A 23,510-nucleotide genomic window follows, 5' to 3' on the forward strand; every position below is an offset into this window, starting at 1 on the left:
CCCAGCCATAAAAAGGAGTGAAATAATGTCTTTTGCAGTAACTTGGATGGAGCTGGAGGCCATTATTCTAAGTGAAGTAACTCAGGAGTGGAAAACCAAAAACCGTATGTTCTCACTTAAGTGTGAGCTAAGTTATGAGTACACAAAGGTATACAGAGTGATATAATGGACTTTAGAGACTTAGAAGGGGAGGGTGGGAAGGGACCTAGGGTTAAAAAACTACTTATTAAGTAAAATGTATGCAACTCAGGTGATGGGTACACTAAAATCTCAGCCTTCACCACTATATAATTCATCCATGTAACAAAAACCCACTTGTAACCCAAAAGCTATTGAAATAAAAATCTTTTTAATAAAGAAAATACCACACAAAAAGAATATTAGTTTTCTTCTAATGCTGAAGGCCAATATAAAAGGTAACAAAAGCCTGAGCTCTTTAATTAATGGGTACAAGTTAAGACAGAATCACCTCAGGATTTGAAGTTGAACCTGAGCTCAAATCCTGTTCCCATCACTGCTAGCTCTCTGAGGCTCTCCTCTCAACTACAAAGTGGAGATATAATACTAAACAAGCTTACTGGGTTGCTTAACTAATACCTAGAACATATTTAACAGTGTTTCTATTAATGCGAGAACTAACTGTAAGCACTTAGTAAAGAGCAGTCATTATTAAACAATGATAAATAAAAGCATTTGTATAATTCTTTTTTTAGCTTATGAAACCCTTGCACCTAGATTTTCTCATCTAATATTCATTAAAACCTTGAAAGGCCGATAATATCCCCACTTTAGAGATGGGGATACCAAAGAACAAAGAGATGGGAACACCTAGATATATCAGAGATCCTAGTTTTTTTTGTTTTTTTTTTTTTGAGACAGAGTGTCGCTCTGTCGCCGGGGCTGGAGTACAGTGGCGCAACCTCGGTTCACTGCAAGCTCCGCCTCCCGGGTTCACGCCATTCTGCCTCAACCTCCCGAGTAGCTGGGACCACAGGCGTCCGCCACCGCGCCCGGCTACTTTTTTTGTTTTTTTTAGTGGAGACGTGGTTTTACCATGTTAGCCAGGATGGTCTCGATCTCCTGACCTCGTGATCCGCCCGCCTCGGCCTCCCAAAGTGCTCGGATTACAGGCGTGAGACACCAAGCCCGGCCTGATCCTAGCTTTTTGTAGGTGACTGACCTAGGTGGTACAAGATGTCCTGTACTTGTTCATTTATTCACACATACAACACATATTTATTGACTTCTTACCATAAACTGTTTAAGGAGCCTGGTGGGGATACCGTATAAACAAACAAGCAAAAATAGACAAAAATCTTTGTCTAGAAATATATAAATATAGAAAATTTTATAGAATATATAACATAGAAAACAGAAAAAAATAAATATGAAAATAGCCTAATTTTCAGGGTTTTCCTTTTTTTACATACCCTTCATGGTTAACGGTTAATGGTTAATAGGGAGTACCCATTAACTCCCACCCTTCTTCCCAGCTCTCTCCCAAGACTTAGTTTCAGGAACTAGAAAATTCTGTTGCAGCTTGGGTGCAATGCTCCCTCAAAGGGTGAGGCTTATTCGAAGCCTCAAATTCAGAAAACCCGGCCAGACCTTGGAAGTTAAGAAGGTGGAAGGCAGATCGCGGAACCAGTGTTCTGATAGCTGTGGTTCTCTGAGGGAAGCCAATTCTGGGGACCGGTAGTGGAAAGCTCTTGCGCTGTTTCCGGCCACCTCAGCGGGAAGCGGAGACGCAAGCAGCTGGATCTCCGGTAACTGAGACATAGGGTATAACTGTTGTCGGGGCGGAGGAAGTGAGGACGACGCCAACGGCCTTCCGGGCCAGTGTTGGATCCCTGTAGTTTGTGAAGATGGTGTTGCTAACAATGATCGCCCGAGTGGCGGACGGGCTCCCGCTGGCCGCCTCGATGCAGGAGGACGAACAGGTGAGCTGCTTACTCACGACCCGCGAGCCCAAGTCTCTGCCAGAGCGCTTTGCCCTCAGCATCGGATTCCTTCCTAGGACCGGGAGACCTTTGTGACTTCCCGGGCACTCCCGATCTCTCTGAAGTGCGCTTTTATCTTTTGGTGTAGGAGAGACTACCGGCGAGAGGAAATCTTCCCTGAAGGAGGAGTTTAGTTTTTTGTGTTAGCTGTTTCTCTTTAGAAAAACGCTCTGGAGAAGTGATAGCTTTGGTTGATTGTGATCACCCAGTGTTCTTTGACTCTTTAGGGACTTTGTTAAAATTCAGGATTTCTAATTTTATGCTGCTAATAGGACTGCTGACGGATAAATCCTGGGAAAAAATCAGCCAAGTTCTTCAACTCTATAACGTAGCCCCTGATCCTTGACCTAGCTTGCTGACATCTTTTGAAAGTGGGTGAGGTAATATTGCCACATAAAAGCACCTGTTAAAGTTCAGTACAGCACATTCTTTCAGGATTATCCCCAGTTCCCACCTTCTCCAATACGCCGTACCACATTCCTGCAATACATTGTAACTTATTTTTTTCTTTGTCTTTCAATAACTTGAGTTTCCTAGCCGGCAAACGATGGGTCTTAAATCATCTCTGTGTTATCCATACCTTTTACAATAGCTGCTTTATGCTAGTAGGTGCTCAAAAGTATACTGAATTGATTAAAAACAGCAATAACTCCAGGTGTCTTAAAAGAAAGCTGTTTTGTGTTTTAGAAACACAGTGGAAATTTCTGAAGTAAGACAAGTTTCTGGAGCAAGCTTGGGAGGTTCTGAAGGCAAAGCTGAGAATGGAATTTATGTAATTTGTTTAGAGTAATCAATTTTATTTTACTTTTTCATACAGTCTAAGTAAAACCTTGAGCCTTAAAAAAAGATGAGATATAGAAAAAATAGTTTGCACATTTCTTCTGTTGGACTTTTCATTCATATATTAATGCAAAAAATTTTTACTGAGCACATCAAATGTGCCAGGCATAGTGTTAATGCAGGGGGTTAGAGTACACAGTCTCTACCTTTGTGGAGCTTACAGTGTAGTGGAAAAATGACATAACCAAGAAACTATTAAAATGTAGTTTAACTGCTAAGGAGAAGGAAGAGGGTTTTGTGCTTGAACATGGAAAATATATCTAAGTTGGTTTTAGGAAATCAGGAAAGTCTTTCCAGAAGGTATGACATTAAGGTAACAGTAGGATCCAGTAGTAAGGAACTATTCTATTTGGTTATATGCCTTTTTAGGTTTGCTTTGGAAATATAGTTACTTTCACTTTTAGGAGAGTGGTGATACAGATAATATAGTTGCAGATCATGCTAAGTGAAATATATTCTATTCATTACATAAAAACAAAGTCTAATCTTTGAAATAAACTGTGAACAATTTAACACACCCTGATTTGCTAATGTGAAATGTTTTTCAGGAATATTCTAGGGCCATCCTGCAGAAGGAGTGTAATTGTTCAAATGAACCTAGGAATATGATTTGAACAAAGTAGGTAGTGCAGGGAAATATCCTTGAAGGATGTGTAGTTTGACTAATTTTCCTACAGTGGGTGGCCGTGTGTTGGGGGGTAGGGGGGATGAAATCTGGTCAGTTTTTAAACTATTGCATTGAATTCCAGTGTTGGCAAAGAATACAAAGTGAACTTGAAAGTCTACTTAATATTAGTGGCCGCTACTCTCTGTCGTGATACTTTATTGAAAAATTAATTGATTTATTGTTTTTTAATTCTAAATTTGGTATTGATTTCGTATTGGTTTATCAAGATAGGTTGCTTTGTTTAATTGACAAGGAAAGAAATTTTATACACAAATATTTTTGTGATTGTAGTGCCATAGTATTTTCCTTTAGGAATTTTGACTTTGAATAATAAAGTTTGCCTAAACTTTTAATGTCTGTAAAGATCTGAATCTTAGGCTTACTTTTACTATTTTAATAGTATACAGAACATTTATAAAAGCGCCTACTACATACCAAACATTGTGCTAAGCCTATTAAGTTCATTTTTTAAATTTAATCCTCATACTACCATATTAGAACAGGTACTATTAAAATCTCCAGTTATAGATGAGGAAGCTCTGAGGCTTAGAGAGGATAGATCACTTGCCTAAATTCACAGCTAATAAGTGGCATAATGAAATTTTTCATCAGGGTTTTTCACCTTGGCACTGTTGACACTTGGGGATGGATAATTCTTTGTTCTTGGGGACTGTCCTGTATATTGTGTAGGAGGTCCAGCAATATTCCTGGCGTCTACCCTCTAGATGCCAGTAGTACAACCGCCCTTCCCCACTTTGTTTGTATGATGACAAAAATATTTCTAGACATTGCTAAATGTCCCATGGGGGCAAAAATCACCCCAATTGAGACCCAGTGGTTTTTATTAAGTTTTTGTCGACTTAGACAAAAACTTAATAACCACTGTACTTTAGTGCCTAACCACTGTACTTTACTGCCTTGTTCTAAGGCCTTTTAATGATGTCTTACCTCTTAGGAGTCCAGGAATAACTTTTTAATAAACAGATATCTCAACCAAACAGTTTTATATTTAATCACCTTAATTGTCCAGGCCAGATAATTCAATGTATTTTCATTTTTGTTTGTTTTTGTTTTCTTATCAGTGTACTTTCAGTATTTACACTGATAATAGATATCATATTTTAGGTATTTACTAGGTTCCTGTACAAGCTGCTGTATTACCGAAGATGGACAGTTATTCAGATAATACAATAGAGAGTAAAAGTCACAAAATAATGTAGACAGGGTATTTTATACAGGGTGTTTCCTCTGTGTTTAACTGAAAATTTAGACTTAGGGCAGGAAGAGAGATGAGCTTTTCTTCTCACATGTGGACTCCCTAACTGATACCCTGTTTATCTTTTTTCTTCATTCCTTTTATGGCATGTTTCTCCTTTTAGGATTTTTGCAATTTCTTTATCTACCTTTCTGTTCTGCCTCAAAATAATTGTATTTTCTTTCATTTTCCTCTGGCATCGTGAAGGGCAGTCCAGACTTGAAGAAAGTGTTAGATCTAACCAAATAGGCAGCAGGAAGCTCCAAGAAAGCAGATAACATGTTGTACAGTTAAATTGTCTCACGCTCTCAATCACTGAGGGTTGATTAATCCAGTTACTGTAATTGCTTTTAGAGGAAAGTGGTTGGTTCTTGGTGCTGTTGGTCTTTGACCAGCTGAGTTCAGTGGATATTTAAAAATGATAAGAGCTATGAAGGCAAAAGTTGTTATTTGATACAACTAGTTGTTCAGCAGTCTTAGGTGACAGCAATGAAAAGTATTGTGGTTGTGAGTCAAGTTACTACCTTCTATCTTTTGTAATATATAGATCCAAATCCTACATTTGCTGTTGGATAACCTCAAATTTGTTTCACAGTTTTTTCAGTTATTCTGATCCACTGCATTATTGGATTACTAATAGATATCTCATAATTATATCATATACAAATTTCATTAATCTTTTCTAGATGAAGTAGAAAACAGAATGAGGACATCTAAATATTTTTAGGTGGACTGGTAGAAAACAGAATGAGGGCATCTAAATATTTTTAGGTGGACTGGCTAACTGTGGGCCCTTTGTGACTTTGATCTTGAAAGCAAACTAAAGGTCAGTATGTAAAACAGTGGTTATGTTGTTTTGTGAGATCTAGATCAGAGCTGCCCCACGGTTTCTTGAGCGTTTCCGATGAGTTAGAATTACATAGTAAGACTTCACCTAAAAGGTGGATCTACTATTGAAACAATTTCAATTATAGAGTTAGGGTAGCATAATGCTTAGGAGTAGGGGCTCCAGGGCCAGATTGCCTGCATTCAGATCCTAGTTCCTCCCTTTTTAGCTTAGAGGCTAAAAAGTTTGACTTCTCAAGTAAAAAACTGACATAATAATTCTAATCACCTCATGAAGATTAAACGAGTTAAATAATGTAAAGTGTTCAGAACAGTGGCTGGCAGAAAGTGAACACTTAATAATTTCATTTGATCATTTCTGAAGAATCTTTTCTAATTCCATCTTGCCTTTCTTTCTTTTTTTTTTTTTTGAGATGCAGTCTCACTCTTGTTGCCCAGGCTAGAGTGCAGTGGTGTGATCTCAGCTCACTGCAAACTCCGCTCCCTAGGTTCAAACGATTCTCCTGCTTCAGCCTCCCGAGTAGCTGAGATTACAGGCGCCTGCCACCCTACCCAGCTAATTTTTGTATTTTTAGTTGAGATGGGGTTTCAGCATCTTGGCCAGTCTGGTCTTGAACTCCTGACCTCGTGATCCACCTGCCTTGGCCTCCCAAAGTACTGGGATTACAGGCGTGAACCCCCATACCCAGCCTCATCTTGTCTTTCTTAAGGGTTCACAGATTAGAATTGCACATAATCGATACACTGGATGCAAATAAGTAATGAATGAATGATTTTTCACATTACGAAATTAATTTGTGCATATTATAGAAAGTTGAGTAAATACATAAAAGCAAAATGACCAAAATGTTAACAGTGTTTATTAACTATAATCTGTACTCAAATTATATCCATTTTGGTGGATGACCTTAAACATATGTATGTGTGTATAACATTAAATAATAGGTAATACCATAAGACTGTTTCACCTAATTTTTTCCACTTAACATTGTTTAATGAATATTTTCTCATATCATTAAACTCTATACAGCGTTGTTTTAATGGCTGCATAGTATTCCATTATATGAATATGCCAGAAAGATTATTATTTAACCATAAAGATTGTGCTAGCATTGTGTTCTCAAGGATGGTAATGCTAACTGAACCAGCATGGTAAGATGTTGGTTGGCATGCCATAATCCCTATAAATACATCCCCAGTGTTGTATATTGGCAGTCTTTACATTGCTGTTTGCAAATTCCTGAAATTGTAGAATGCTTTTGGCCAGTTTCTTATAGTTGATACAGTTGTTAGTCTTTCTGTCATGTTACAGTGATGTTTACAGTGCCTCTTGTAAAGTCAAAGGATTTGTACCAATCTGAGTGGCAATTTTTTCCATGTTTCTTCAACTAGTCCTTTTAAGATTCTCACCTGCCTTTAGCAAAGAACATATATTTAACACCTGTGGTTGCAGTTATGTAAAAAATACCGATGTCACAGCCCCACCTCCAAGATGCTGACTTAATTGGTTTGGTGGTGGAGACTGGGCATAAGTAGTTTTGTTTTTGAGATTTCCCCAAATGATTCTATTGTGAAGCCAAGGTTGAAAATCACAGATCTATGTTGATATTCTTTCTTGGCACTTGAGTAGCATTCCCAACATTACTTGCATCCCTTTTATCTACTCTTGTGGGTTCAGATCTCTTCAGAATGGCACTGGGGAAACAAAAAGATTGGTAAGTACCATTCAAATTTAGGAAAATAGAATATTGTGCACTAGTTCTTATTGGCTAAAAGCATATGACAGTATTCACTCTTATTGGCTGACCATATATTAGTAGTACTGTTTAATATGATAATTTTGATGTAATTATTATAAAGTACTGTTTAATATATAAAACTATACATACAGACAGACATACTTATGTTAATATAGAACTATTTCTCAAATATATAACAAATATATGTCAATAAAACAAATAATTGCCGTAACAGTGGTATTAAACAAGATAAATCTACAAACTAATACCTCGACTGGACTCTGCCTATCTCCCCTGGTTCACCTCATGCTTATTCACCTTCTTATTCATATTGAAATTTCCAGTTCACCATTTTTACATATAGCTTAGGATCTTATTATCCTGTAATTGTACATTTGCTGATCTGCCACTTTATCATTTTATTATTCCTTCCTTGTTTTTACTATTAGCTTAGCAGTACACTATCTACAATTTTAAGACATCACTTTGTACTTTATCAAAGTTAGACCTCAGATCCTGGGAGACCCTAGCATAAATACTTTTCTACTTAAATATTTAGTTATTAAACATCTGCCAAAGAGAGGCTATTCTTTCTATGTAAAATAAATAATTCCAAAATAGGATTATTTCTTTGCCTCACATGGCAGTGTCCTAGTCTGGGTTACTATAACAAAATACCAGAAACTGGGTGGCTTATAAACAACAGAAATTGATTTTCTAGTTCTGCAAGGTGAAGATCAAGCACCAGCAGATTTGGTGACTATTGAGGGCCTATTCCTGGTTCATAGATGTCACCTTCTGACTGTTCCTCACATGGTGGATGGAGCAAGCTAGCCCTCTGGGGTCTCTTTTATAAAGGTACTAATCGCATTCATGAGGGCTCTACCCTCATGACTTAGTCACCTCCCAAAGGTCCCAATTCTTAATACCATCACTTTGGGGGGTTACGATTTCAACATGAATTTTGTGGGGGATACCAGCAAACATTCAGACTATAGCTGGGTAGCTGGCAGAAAGCTCCCCTACCCCACATGTGGATGGAAAAACAGTGTCTATTTGCTTCCCATTCTTCAGGCACTTCCTTTCCCTGTTGGATCTAGTAGATTGGTGATGCATGGTTTTCTTCTTTTGAAATGACACTGCTGTTTTTCCCAGTAGATTTGCCCCCTCTTTTTAACAGAAATAATTGTAAAAGCAGTTAGAAATTGTTCAGGAAAATATTACCTGTAATTATAACGTCTGAATGCTATTATTTTCATTTTTGTCTGCATATATCCCTCGATATTCAAACTTTTGCTGTTCAAACTTGGGAACCAAATAGATTTATTCAGTAAAGGGTACCTGACGTCCTAATCTTTGTCTTTACTCTTGGTCATTTTTACCTAATTGCAGTCAAAGTGTTCATAATAATTTGCAGTCATGAGTACACACATTTAGTTTTGTTTAAATGCTAAAAACTGTAACACTTGTGGAAGGTTCTTCTGGATATTCCAACATAAAAATGAAATTCATCAATCTTGTTCCTAGGATATTCCCCTGAGTATAGCACATGCTGTGTAGTTCTGTGCCAATAACTGCAAATGAAATGGGTTAGGAGGAGAGTACTGTCCTAATAGTGGAAAGAACACTGGATTGAAAGTTAAGAGTGCTTTAAGTGTATTTGAGGTATATGCTTTTGCTTCTTAGCAAATAACTAATGCAATCATCTTGAAGAAGTAGGGGTTAGGTCTTCCTCTGTACTCTGAAAGTAGGTTGTCTTTCTTTTGTTAAAATGAATTTTACTTACCTGTAAATGAACGACCTCATTCAGAGTGTCCTCATAATATGATGCTTCTCACTAATTGATACAGCTTTTTGTGGAAAATTCTTAAATGAAGATGTCTTCTTTCAGTCTGGCCGGGACCTTCAACAGTATCAGAGTCAGGCTAAGCAACTCTTTCGAAAGTTGAATGAACAGTCCCCTACCAGATGTACCTTGGAAGCAGGAGCCATGACTTTTCAGTGAGTGTAATCTTGATTTCTTTATGATCATTTAAGTGTGAAATACAGTAACAGAATGCCTGATAAAAATAATAATTTTATAAAAGTAAAGATTACTTAAAAATGTAGTCTTTTGGGAGGAGCAACTTCTCTGGCTCTAATTCTACAAACGGACATCTTGTTTGTTTTTTCAGCATGCTTACAGTAATTTAACCTGTTAACATGTGTCTAATGAATGCTGTGCCCATCATGCAATAATAGATAACTTCTTGCTTTAGGACTGTCTTGGAGCCAGATATGTGTAGGTTAGTACCCTTGCTCAAACATTTCCTAACAGTGTAACTTTGAGCAGCTCACATAACTTCTCTAAGCCTCAGTTTCCTCTATAAAGTAGTGAAAATAAACATAGGAGGTTTGAGAGGATTGTGAGGGAATCCATGTGTATTATTTAGCATCTTGTCTGACACACATGGGAAGAGTCAATAATTATTAGTTATTATTATTTTGAAAAAAAATTATAAAAGATAAGAGCATCTTAATCAGTGGTTATAAACAATGATACAGCTGATAGAGGACTCAAAGGAACATTATTGGATTTTAAATTATCTACAAATAATTGGTATTTAATGTTTAATACATGCCAAGTTTGAAGCTGACAAAATAGGAAGGATTAAAAAGGAAAAGAGTACAAGAGTATCAGAGGAAAATAAAAACGGATTAGCTAAATATTCTTTGCTATTTTAGGGACTTAGATAGTAAAATAACTTAGGCCAGGGAGAAAGCTGCTATGTTTACTTTTAAAAAACAAAACAAAAATTCTCTACCTATAAAAGACAAGTAAAAAGTACAACAAAACAAAAATAAAACCCTAGGCAATTGGCTAAGAAAATGTTGGACATTATGTTTTATGAAGTATTAATTTTTATAATATCTGAAATATTTTCTAGAACTCTAATTTTCAACACCAAAAATATAGTCACTTAATATCTAGTATCCTCATTTTCACCATGGTTTAGGGAACCAAGACCTAGGAAAGTTCTCATGGAATTGAGAAGAGATTTTCTTCTGCCTGATTCCTTTAGGACATTCATAATTTCATATCATCCTTTATTTCCATCAAAGAGCTATTAAGGGTTTATTCTTTGCCAGACCTTATATTGAGTCCTGCATTTAATGTCCATACCTTTTAACGCTGTTCTCTTAGTACAGAGAGAGACATATACTCAAACAAGTATACTATAATATCTTAAGTGAAAAGGTGCTGTAAATTAGATTTAAGAAATGTTTTGGGAACAGAGAGAAGGAAGGAACAAATTCCCATTTGTGGGGGGTAAGTTTGAAGAAACGGGACAGAGGAGGGGAGTATATATAAAGAAGTTTCACAGAAAAAATTATGGTAGAATTGGGCATATGAAAATGAACAGGATTTCTCCAGGTACATAAAAGAGCATTAACGGTTAGAAAAAACAATATAAGCAGAAGTCCACAAATATCTAAAGAACCTAGCATGTTGGAAAACAGTCCGCCATTTGGTTTATTAAAATATATGATAGAATGTTGCTTACACTTGTTTTGAAAGGCTGTAGATATAATACCATGGAGTATGATTTTATTTTGTAGGTATTAGGGAACCCTTAGAGTTTGTAAGCAGGGTAATATGGTCATCTGTAGCTTCTGGGAATAAAACTGACGGTATAGAAGATGGCGTAGACTAAAAGCAAAGAGACCAGTTAATTCAGGTGCCCAAGCAAGGAATAAGACAGCTGTATTATTAATATTATTTTAAGGGGCCTGAGAGATCATATAATAGTCTTTATCCTTTATGGAGCCCTAGGATGCCTCAGGAGCCACATAGAAAGGGCGAGGATGGGAATATATATAATGCTTTGGGCCCCTAAACTCCTCCTTATGTTTTAAATTTTTTCCTTTTATTTTCAGTTGACATGTAATAATTATACATATTTATGGGATACAGAGTGATATTTCAATACATATGTACAATGTGTAATCAAATCAGAGTAATTAGCTTATTCATCACCTCAAACATTTATCATTTCTTTGTGTTGTGAACATTAAAAATCTTGTAGCTTTTTGAAAATATGCGGTAAGTTATAGCTAGCCATATTCACCCTACAGTTCTGCAGAACACCAGAACTCATTCTTCCTATCCAGTTGTAATTTTTTATCCATTAACTTGCCTCTGCCCATCCTCCCCTTCTCTCTACCTTTCCCCACTTCTAATACCCACAATTCTACTCTCTACTTCCATGAGCTGAAAAATTTCTTTTGGCTCCTACATATAAATGAGAACATGCCATATTTATCTTTCTGTGCATGACTGATTTTACTTAACGTAATGTCCTCCAGATTTATCCATGTTGCTGCTAATGATAGAAATTCATTCTTTTTTATGGCTGAATAGTATTCCATGGTGTGTGTGTGTGTGTGTGTGTGTGTGTGTGTGTAAAACACTTTTAAAATCCATTATTCTCTTGATGGACATTTCTCTTGATTATCTATCCATAGATATTATGAATGGTGCTGCAGTAAACATGGGGGTACAAATAAGTTTTTAACATAATGCGTTTTTTTCCTTTGGAGAAATACCCAGCAGTGGGATTGCTAGATTGTATGGTAGTTCTGTTTTTAGTTTTTTGAGAAACCTCCATACTGTTTTCCATAGTGTATAAAAGTTCTCTTTTCTCTTCATCCTCAACAGCATTTATTGACTTTTGTCTTTTTAATAGACATTTTAACTGGGGTGAAATAATATGTCGTATGGTTTTTATTTACATTTACCTGAAGATTAGTGATGTTGAGCATTTTTTCGTATACTTGGCCATTTGCATGTCTTTTGAGAAATGTCAATTCTGTTCCTTGCCTACTTTTTAATTGAATTATTTTTGGTTTTGCTGTTGAGTTGTTTGAGTTCCTTGTATGTTCTGGATATTAGTTCCTTATCAGATGACTGAAACTAGATCACTATCTCATCATATACAAAAATCAACTTAAAGTAGGTTAAAGACTTAAGCATAAGACCCTAAACTATAAAACTACTAGAAGAAAACATAGGGGAAATGCTTCAGGACATGAGCCTGGGCAAAGACTTTATGGCAGACTTCAAAGCACAGGCAACAGAAAAGAAAGTAGACAAATGGGACTGTATTAAACTAAAAGCTTCTGCACAGCAAAGGAAACAACACAGTGAAGAGACAACTTGCACAATGGGAGAAAATATTTGCAAACTCCTACTTAAACTAAAGAACCTCTGATTTTATCTGATATATACATTGGCCTTCTGAATATAAGTTTTTCTTGTTATATATACATATTGCATATATAAATATATTTGCGTGTGTGTGTGTGTGTATACTATGGCTAAAAAGAAGTTGGAAAACCACTTAGTAGCCTAACATTTTTTTAAGAATTTCTCAGATGTGTAATCATATAGCCCCTTCCAGAGTGCATGGGCGCTCATCATCACAAAAGAAAGTCAGTTCCATTGTTGAAAAGTTTCCAGCTGATTACAGAGTTCTCCTGGACTGTAAATTAAGGAGTCTTATTAGTCTTGTACCCAGTAAACATTACGTCATTAACCTTACATTTCTATCCACAGAAATTTCCAGTTCCACTGTTTTTCTTTGTGGCTGGAAAAGAGTTTAAATATGTGTATGCTAGTTTACCATATAGAATCAAAGGTGGATGGAGTCACAATTCTGAATTTTTCAAGAAAAAGTCTTAAGTATTAAGCAAAAGACAGATAACCCCATTTAAAAAATGGACAAAAGACACGAGCAGACATTTCTCAAAACATACTAGAGGCTAGCAAACTAATGAAAAAATGCACATCACTAATTATTGGAGAAATGCAAATCAAAACCACAATAAGATACCATCTCACAACAGTCACAGGGCTATTATTAAAAAGTCAAAAACAACAGATGCTGGTGAGGCTGTGGAGAAAAGGGAATTGCTTATACACTGTTCATGGGAATGTAAATTCAGCCACTGTGGAAAGCAGTCTAGAGATTTTTCAAAGAACTTAAAACAGAACTGCCATTAGACCCAGCAAACCCATTAATGGGTTTATATCCAAAAGGAAACAAATCTTTCTACCAAAAATCATGCACCTGCATGTTCATTGCAGCACTATTCACAATAGCAAAGATATCAACCTAGGTACATGTTAGTGGTGGATTGGATAAAGAAAATATAGTATATATACAGTATGGAATACTATGCAGTCATAAAAAGGAATGAAATCATGTCCTTTACAGCAACATGGATGGAGCTGGAAGTCATTACCTAAGTGAATTAATACAGGAACAGAAAACTAAATACTGTATATTCTCATTTATAAGTTTATAAGCTAAACATTGGGCACTCATGGACATAAATATACTGAGGACTTACTAGAGGAGGAGGGAAGGAGGGGGCAGGGGTTGAAAAACTATTGGGTAGTATGCTTAGTACTTGGGTGACGGGATTGTTTGTACCCCAAACCTCGGCATTATGCAATATACCCAGGTAACAAACCCGCACATATACATCCTCAAGCTAAAATAAAAGTTTAAAATGTTAGTTGAAGAATTGTGTAATGGGCTGGGTCCAGTGGCTTACACCTGTAATCTCAGCACTTTGGGAGACTGAATTGGGTGGATCAATTGAGGTCACGAGTTTCAGACCAGCCTGACCAAAATGGTGAAACCCCGTCTCTACTAAAAATACAAAAATTAGCCGGGTGTGGTGGTGGGTGTCTGTAATCCCAGCTATTTGTGAAGCTGAGGCATGAGAATCACCTGAACCCGGGAGGCGGAGGTTGCTGTAACTGAGATCATGCCACTGCATTCCAGCCTGGGTAATCTGGGTGATGGAAAGAGACCCTGTCTCAAAAAAAAAAAAAAAAAAAAAGAAAATTATCTAATGGATGAAAAACTATAATAAATATGTCTAAATACTCCTTTTAGAATATACGGCTAATAGGCTGGGCACGGTGGCTCACGCCTGTAATCCCAGCACTTTGGGGGGCCGAGGCGGGCGGATCACGAGGTCAAGAGATCAAGACCATCCTGGCCAACCAACATGGTGAAACCCCATCTCTACTAAAAATACAAAAATTAGCTGGGCATAGTGGCACACGCCTGTATTCCCAGCTGCTCAGGAGGCTGAGGCAGGAGAATGGCTTGAACCCGGGAGGCGGAGGTTGCAGTGAGCCGAGATCATGCCACCGTACTCCAGCCCAGGGGACAGAGCGAGACTCCGTCTCAAAAAAAAAAAAAAAACCAAAACCAAAAAAAAGAATATACATCTAATAATGGGAAGATGTTTGCTTTCTGATTCCAAGGATTTGCAGTTTTAAATTGACTCTCATTTAGCCAGCCTCAAAGTGTTTAGGCTAGATTTTTTAAAAAGTTTGCATGGTACAGAGATTCTGCTTTAACCTGTTGTCAGTACTATTTACAGACAACTTTGTCTTGCTTTTTATGTCTCACCAGCTACATTATTGAGCAGGGGGTGTGTTATTTGGTTTTATGTGAAGCTGCCTTCCCTAAGAAGTTGGCTTTTGCCTACCTAGAAGATTTGCACTCAGAATTTGATGAACAGCATGGGAAGAAGGTGCCCACTGTGTCCCGACCCTATTCCTTTATTGAATTTGGTAAGTTTTTGCCCCTCACTTCTGTCTATCAAGGGAGCAAACAATATGGAGAAGCTATTTGTTACACTGATATAATATTTATACATTTTTTCTGATGTTTACTTGCTGAAGTTTTAGCTTCTGCTTCCTTTTCCATTCCACTTCTTTTTATCTTTTTGAGTGACTAAGGCTTTGTTCTGAAAAGTAATTTTCTCTAGTCTTTTGATCTTTCCCCCATAGAAATTGTTGCCTTTTGCCCTTTCTGTTATTTGGTTTGATTCTTCATTAGAGTCACATGTGACAAGAACTGTGCCTAAAGATCTACTTGATTGGCATATAATGGCTGAGTTCTTCTTTACCCCAGTCCACAGACTCACACTCACAATAAGGCTCATTTTATGGAGATCAGAATTGGGAAATCAGAAAGAATGATGTTTTGTTTCTTTTAGTAGAATAAGATCCTCTAATTAAAAAACAAAACATAACAAAGAAATAGAAGATACATGGTACTCATGGTATTGGGGTATAATATTTACTACATTCAGGAATAGTGAGCATAGGTGTCTGTATTTGTACAAGAATTATAGAAAGACTAATCACTAATCAGACCTGGTAAAGTATCTGATGGTAAGGGATCAAAGGAAATGTCCTAAGTACAGTAAGTACAGGAATGAGAGCAAGTAGGATCAGGCTATATCGCTGAAATTTTTAGTTAAAAGAGAAATTGGTTTTACTGGCTTAGAATTTTTGAAGTGTTTTAAGTTTGCTAGATAAATGGGTCATCTTGCTTTGGAAAAACACTCTAGTGTTTCATAACTATATACTCTCCAAGTGCTGCTTTATATAATGTCCAGTTTTTCAAATTTTATTTTTATAGACAGTAATAGTCCCATAAACCTCCCTCAAAAATAAGACAAATGTATCAGGGTCATACAGGAAATAGATGGCACACCCAAATTAGCTTAAGGGATTACATACAAAGATATGACTAGGCTGTAGGAGAATTGTAAGGCACAGTAACCTCTGACCAGTAGCATACTGGTTGTTACCATCCCTAGGCCTGAATGTATAAGGGGGGGAGGCGCAGTTTCTGAAACTGAAAAGGAGAAAATTTCTAGAGAAGGCCAACTTGAGAGGAGCGTAACTTTTGGTAGAGGGATACTTCCAGAAGAAGGTTATTTCCTTCTCTGAAAGAAGCCAGGGGAATAAATACCCGGACATCACTCACTGTCTGTTCTCCTTCTTCCCTACTGTTGGGGCTTCTTCATTGCCTGAACCTAACTGGCACAGGGCAAGGAGTCTATTGAGGCACTTCATCCAAGTCAGCTTCCCAGTGCAGAAAGCAAGGTGCAGGAGGGCAGAGAGGAGATCTAAAGAGGCAAATGAAAGGGGTACAGCACACTTAAATTAAGATTTTTGCCGAAAGTTGAAAATCTTTAATAATAAGTCGTTCTTCCTATAGTTTTGAGAAATGCTGATATGAGCAAAAGATGGATGAGACTTCAGTTTTTATTTATTTGTTTGTTTACTTAGAGACAGAGTCTCGCTCTATTGCCCAGGCTGTAGTGAAGTGGCATGATTTTGGCTCACTGCAACCTCTGCCTACTAGGTTCAAGTGATTCTTGTGCCTCAGCCTCCTAAATAGCTGGGACTAGAGGCGCACACCGCCATGCCCAGCTAGCTAATTTCAGTATTTTTGGTAGTGACGGGAGTTTTGCCTTGTTGGCCAGGCTGGTCTCGAATTCCTGGCCTCAAGTGATCCACCCATCTCGGCCTCCTAAAATGCTGGGATTTATATGTGTGAGACACAGTGCTTGGCCGAGACTTCAGTTCAGTTTTATATTGGTATTTTGGAAAAGTCCCTATTACATATTTGCTTTACCTGAGGTTTAGGAATGGAATGAAACTGGGAATGTATATTAGAGAAAATAAGGTAATGTTTCTCAGCTTTTTAATGATCATGAACCCTTTTGCCATGTTAGGCTGTAATAATGCTAGAGTGTTATCAGCATCCTTTTAAGGAATGTGTAGAGGTAAGTAACACTTAACCTAAGGGTCCTCAGAATACTGTTTGAAAGTTTCTGTTTTCAGGAAAGGCTTACTATAGTGGGTCTTAATTTCTCTAAGGATTCTGATAGCAGCCTTAGATAGCAAATACTTCTAATTTAAAGGTATTCAAAGGACATTTCTCCTGAATGGTCATCTAATTATACCTTTACATCTTACAGATGAAGTAATCAAAGCCTAGATTTTGATATTCAACCAAGAGTTTGGTTAACTGTGGAAAGTGGCAAATCCAGGAATAAATTCAGAACTGTTTTGGTTTTTTTTTTTTTTTGAGACAGAGTCTCACTCTGTCACCCAGGCTAAAGTGTGGTGGCGTGATCTCGGCTCACTGCAACCTCTGCCTCCCAAGTTCAAGTGATTCTCCTGGCTCAGCCTCCTGAGTAGCTGGGATTATAGGCGTGTGCCACCACGCCTGGCTAACTTTTTGTATTTTTAGTAGAGACGGGGTTTCATTGTGTTAGCCAGGATGGTCTCGATTTCCTGACCTCATGATCCACCTGCCTTGGCCTCCCAAAGTGCTGGGATTACAGGTGTGAGCCACCGCGCCCGGCCAACTCAGAACTGTTAATTTCCTGCCTCAGTACTTTGATGGCCATGAAAGAAATTGTTCATGGTCAGTTTTCTTCATCATTCTAGACACCTTCATTCAGAAAACCAAGAAGCTCTACATTGACAGTCGTGCTCGAAGAAACCTAGGCTCCATCAACACTGAATTGCAAGATGTGCAGAGGATCATGGTGGCCAATATTGAAGAAGTGTTACAACGAGGAGAAGCACTCTCAGGTATCTAAAAGCAATGAGTCTTATGAAGAAATGGTTCTCATTCCATAGACAAGGATAGCTTATGTTGCAGTGCCTTTTATGCTATTAGATTCTACCTAGAACTGTTAAGAATTTATCTCCCAGAAGTACATTACATTACAGTGCTTCCATTATGATATGTTTTTTTCCTAGCATGATTAGTTTTTGTTGAGTTGGAACAGTGTAAAGGACTCATCCATATTAGAAGTAATGATTATTTCTAAGATATTCACAAAATTAAGTAAATTATATACAGAAACACTTGTATAAGTTAAGGGAAATGGATGAGAGAAAATTGTCAACGATTTATTGCAGTGGTTTTTTGAGTAGCCTCTTTGGGAGACTTTACTGCTGTCAGATCAATCTTTATAAAATGCCATTTTCATCAAGGCATTCCTCTCTGAAAAACTTTTAAATCTGGGACTACAAGATAAGATCCAGTCTGACTTATTTTTCCATCAGTCAGCCATTGTTATTGAGAGCTTGTTATTTGTAAGGCATTGTGCTCTACATATGGAAAATAAGGAGGATGCAAATGTCTGTCATTCTCTAGTTCACAAACATTCTGCTGTAGCCACGCCAGCTTCTTTACTATCCTTAGTGGTCTGTTCTGCCTTATGCTGGACCTGTTCTGTAAGACCTCCATAAGAACTGCCTCTTTAAAGAAGCCTTCTCTGATCCTTATAGCCTGTATCACATTAATCTCTTCTGTACTTTAAACTCCTAAAGCACTTAGTAACATAATGGTTTTAGCACATATTACATGTATGTGTGTTTACCTAATTTACCTTAAATATATTTATTAAATACCTAGCTTGCCATATTAAATATATTTCCATATAACATAAGTATATATTTCATATATTTATATTAAAGTAGGCAAACATATTTGGATAATTAAATATTTTTATATAATTTCATATTTTTTTTGAGACAGAGTCTTGTTCTGTTGCCCAGGCTGGAGTGCAATGGCACGATTTTGGCTCACTGCAACCTCCATCTCCTGGGTTCAAGCGATCCTCCCACCTTATCCTCCTGAGTAGCTGGGGCTACAGGCATGTGCCACCACGCCTGGCTAATTTTTGTATTTTCTTAGTAGAGATGGGGTTTTGCCATGTTGTTCAGGCTGGTCACAAACTCCAGGGCTCAAGCAATCCACCCACTTCAGCTTCCCAAAGTGCTGGGATTACAGGCATGAGCCACAACACCCAGCCCTTTATATAATTTTAAAAGTGTAGGTAATTAGGTAAAATTAGGCTAAAAGTATATGTATATTTACCTGATATTTAAATATTACCTAAGTGTTTAATGTGGACATGTAAGCTCTTTAAAGATAGTGTTTATGTATTTTATATCTGTTTCACATACTTCTTATATATCCCCCACAGAAGTGGTCACAAATAGGTTCCTTAATAAGTATTTTTGAATTCAGCCATGCTATATATTCATTAGTAAATGAGTTTTCTTTTATTATGAACTACAAACTTTAACCTTTTTTTGAGTAGTGAGCAGTTATTCATTTATTCTTCACACTCTTTAAATATCAAATTTTGAGTGAGTGAGTGTGTAAGTTTTTGTCATACAGACTTGCAGTTCCTATATGGGATAAAGTAGACTAGCACAGGAATTTTTCTTGTATCACTCATGAAAGACTCTAAATTCCTTAAAGGCAGGGATCATGTACAATTTGATCATTGTTGTATCCTCAGCACTTCACATGGTGGCTGTAACATAAATATTTGTTAAATGACTTCTCCAAGCAATAGCTTTGTCTTTATGTTATCCTGTATTTCAAAACGTTCATATATAAATTCTCTCAACTATGACTTGTTTCATATGGTATAATAATTGTTCCTCTGCTGAGTTATTCTCAGCAGATTTAGATTCATTTAGCAAATGTTTATTGAGCACTAACTATATACCAGGCCCTGTTCTGGGCATTCAGGATATAGCAGCAAACACAATAATTTAAAATCCCTGTCCAGTGGAGTGTATATTCTTGTAGGCTGTGTAAAAAGATGCCCTGTGCATTGTCATGGTTATTTCTCACTCCCTGACTCTTCTTCCGTGACTAGATGTTTTTCTTACTCATGTGATCAGTTGCTAATTCAGACGTGGCTGTCATGCCAGTGTTATTAAGTAATGCCATGTTTCCCAATCAAAACCAGTCTCTATTAAGCAACTCCAAATATTCCAAAAGCATTCTTTAAGGAAGAAACGACCGGATTGCAAAATAGTTTTTTCTGAAATTTAAAGAAGTGAAAAGTTTGATCAGAATTTATTATGTCAAATGGAGAGTTTGTGTTTATTATTAAAATATGCCCTATATTTTAATATGGTCTAGCTTGTGTCTATCTGGCTATTTCTCTGAGTGTTTAGTTAACTGTTATAAGAAGATAACAACATTACAAATGTCCTTGAGGGTAAAAAAACTTGCCAGAAAATACTAAAAAGCTTGATTTACTTGGGTTTTTTTTGTAGTACTTATTGTATTTTAGTTACAACTTTCCTATGTCTATTGAAATATAAAGCCTGATAGCTTTAACTTCATAGTAGTCTCTACTATGTGGAGAATCTTAGAAATGTTAGCAGTCATCATTGAAGTATAGCTTAAGACTGTGTTTGGTTAATTGAATTTTCTGGTTATCTGAGTTTGTTTTACATGGATTATCATTATCGTTTTTCAAAATATAAGAGAATATGATTCAGACCATTAGAAGATTATGAAGATAATAATTATTAACATGTAATAATTATTATAATTTATCATGTGCAGGTATTGTTGCTCACTCTACAGGCAATCTCATGTACATACAACCTTATGACATAGTTACTGTTATTATCCCCAATTAGAGATGAAGAAACTAGGTTTTAAATAGGTTACATGACTTGACCAGTGTCACATAACTGGTACAGGTGATATCTGAACCAAAGAGTCTGAGGCCAGAACCTGCACTTCTAACCACCTTACTATATAGCCTCAAAAATTCAGACATAATCTGATCAGGATCATCAGTTAATTAGTATATGCAATGTTAGCCTTAAAATAAAAATGATGATTTAAGATTCATGGTTGTTGCAGTGCTGCTCATTTTGGTTATTTTTAATGCCTTAATACTTTTGGTAAAATACTTCCAGGGACTAATTAATGTTTTCCTTTTTTCCTCTTTGACAGCATTGGATTCAAAGGCTAACAATTTGTCCAGTCTGTCCAAGAAATACCGCCAGGATGCGAAGTACTTGAACATGCGTTCCACTTATGCCAAACTTGCAGCAGTAGCTGTATTTTTCATCATGTTAATAGTGTATGTCCGATTCTGGTGGCTGTGAAATAATGAATACAGTCACTGGTAAGGGAGAACCTAGAACCCAGTAGGTGTATATTTTCAGGAAACTGAGCTCACAGAGATGTGTATTAGAATCCAAGTGGAACTTCTGCCTCTAGAGACCTTGCAAGAAAAGAGATGTCCTGAAAATGAAAGGTTGCACCTCATTTAATGAAGCTTAACCCTATGTAGAAAGTCTCTTTTGGGGGCAGAGGCTTTCTCTGGGTGCCAAGCCATATATATTAGGGAATAGTAGATTGTTATTTCGTTTTTTCCCTCCCGGTACATTTTAAAAACAGCACTGGCTGGGGCATTCTCATTCTCTGATGGAGCCATCAGTGAGATTTAACTTAGTCAACCTGTGCTAGCAACATTCTGAAATTCCTTCAAAGAAGGCAGTCCTTTGGGAAGGTGTTTTTTTTTTGTTTTTTTTTTTTTTGACTCTAATCAACATTCCTTTTGTTGGTGACATTTGTGATTTTCAGTAATCTGAGTTTTTGATGGCCTTTTAAACAAGACTCCAGTATGTGAAGGTTCATTGCTGTGCTCCACAGATCTTGTCTATTGGCCCCTGTAGAAAGTTAACCTTTATTGTTTTCCTTTTATAATTTGCTTATTGCACAATTGCTTTAGGGTTAAGTGAATTATATTAAGATGCCTTGAAATTATAGCATTCCTTGATTAAGAAGCTAAAATGTTTCTCTCATTTACTCCTTAAACAAAAGACTTAAATTAGTTTGGGTCATTATTACTTTTATTTTGCAGCATTTGGTTTGTATTAGTGTAAGAGCAAGTATAGGATATGGAGAGGCCCCTGGCTTCATGAGAAGAAAGGAAGGCCCAGGTTATAATTACAGCTTTCTTCTGCCCCTTCTTCACTTTCTCTACCACAATTTTCTCCACTGTTTGTTTTCCTCTTGCCACAATTTGCTAACATTTAAAAAATTTTCCTGCACCCAGTAGTTTCTTGTCCTGTAGACATCCTCTTAGGACATTCTCAAATTTCAAAATAAAAAATATTCATCTATGTAGTTAATTAAATTTAAAGTTTTTGCAGATCAACTACTCAAACTACTAAATACATTTACCTGAAAAAAGTCTCTGAGAGCACTTCATTCCTGTTTTAGTTCATGTAAATTCTCTGAGAATGTTCTAGAGATAGATAACTCATTTACAGTGGTTTCTATTAACTAATTAAAGTACCCATGATTTTTTCCTTTTCTGCTCAGGGATGATGGAGATTTCCTTTTACCTTCTGAGGTAGAATTTTTTAATGGGGAAAATAGGCCTTTTAAATATTATTGCAAGGGTCTACAATATAACTTAAAATTCCTGTACATACTGCAAATATTTCTTTAAATTGCACAGGAAAATGAGCGAACTTTTTATTTCTTAATATCTTTGGCAAAAACTTTAACCAGTAAGCAATTTTATAACCCTGAGGAATCATCAAAGATACTATCCTGATTCCTGGTAAGGAAAAATGTATTATTTCCTTATAACAAGGCAAGGAGAAATGCTATTTTATTCCTGATAATTTATAGAACTAGAATAATTTTTTTCCTTTCTTTTATGGACCTAAAGCTGCCAATTGGGAATTTTGTGCATGAAATATGAAGTTACTTTTTATAGATAATCAGTGCTTTTTAAGTCCCTAAAAGGCTCCTGCCTAAGTAATGATGATGTTGATAATAAAAGCCTTTGAAAGGCTGAAAACCTAAATACTGGTACCATAGTATTTGGAGCTTCTATAGGAGTGGAGAGGGGCAGCTCATTGTTGAGAGTTGCATGCTGCAACCTAATGGTCAGCAATGAAATAAATACTTCTAGAATGTTCACTTCAGTGTGAAGTTTTGTTATCTAGTTAATTTATATACATATATCCTTTATAGATACATTTCTATCTAATCTTGTTGGGCTAATTAAGAAATAAGGGGTGGGGGTAAATGTTAAAGGAAGAAGAAAGTGGTTTAAGATCAGGGCAGCAGAAAAATTAGAGAACAAGAATATCATAATATGGCTCCTGGTTTTCTTTATAAGAGGCAGTGGGAAGATCTGACTAGATGAAATGTATCAGCAACCAAACTGGCATCTAAAATAGAATGGGATAAATACTGTATGGGGTTATTGGAGGCATATTAAGAAAGGACACCTAATTTATTTTGGGAAGAAGTATGGTAAGAGAAGACTTTCTAGAGAAGGAGAATGGGGCATTCTAGGGAGAGTCAATGGCATGTGCAAAGGCATGAATAAAGACAGCGAGGCATATTTTGGAAATGTAACAGCTCGGTTCAGCTTAGCCTGTAGGGTAAGCACAGACAACAGAGGAGACTTGAGGAATGAGAACTCGGTTG

The 23,510-nt window shown here is 36.7% G+C and overlaps 1 protein-coding gene across 1 annotated transcript; it reads left to right on the plus strand.

Moving 5' to 3' along the window:
- Nucleotides 1-1,697: 1,697 nt before the first annotated feature.
- On the plus strand, nucleotides 1,698-22,994 carry SEC22B (SEC22 homolog B, vesicle trafficking protein). The gene is made up of 5 exons (XM_054495299.2): nucleotides 1,698-1,940; nucleotides 9,239-9,348; nucleotides 14,823-14,983; nucleotides 17,666-17,812; nucleotides 21,006-22,994. Exons 1-5 carry the CDS (start codon nucleotides 1,866-1,868, stop codon nucleotides 21,158-21,160), a joined length of 648 nt encoding a protein of 215 aa, XP_054351274.1. The 5' UTR covers nucleotides 1,698-1,865; the 3' UTR covers nucleotides 21,161-22,994.
- Nucleotides 22,995-23,510: the final 516 nt, after the last annotated feature.

The sequence above is a fragment of the Pongo pygmaeus genome, chromosome 1 (assembly GCF_028885625.2).
Source record: "Pongo pygmaeus isolate AG05252 chromosome 1, NHGRI_mPonPyg2-v2.0_pri, whole genome shotgun sequence".
Classification (NCBI taxonomy): Eukaryota; Metazoa; Chordata; class Mammalia; order Primates; family Hominidae; genus Pongo; species Pongo pygmaeus.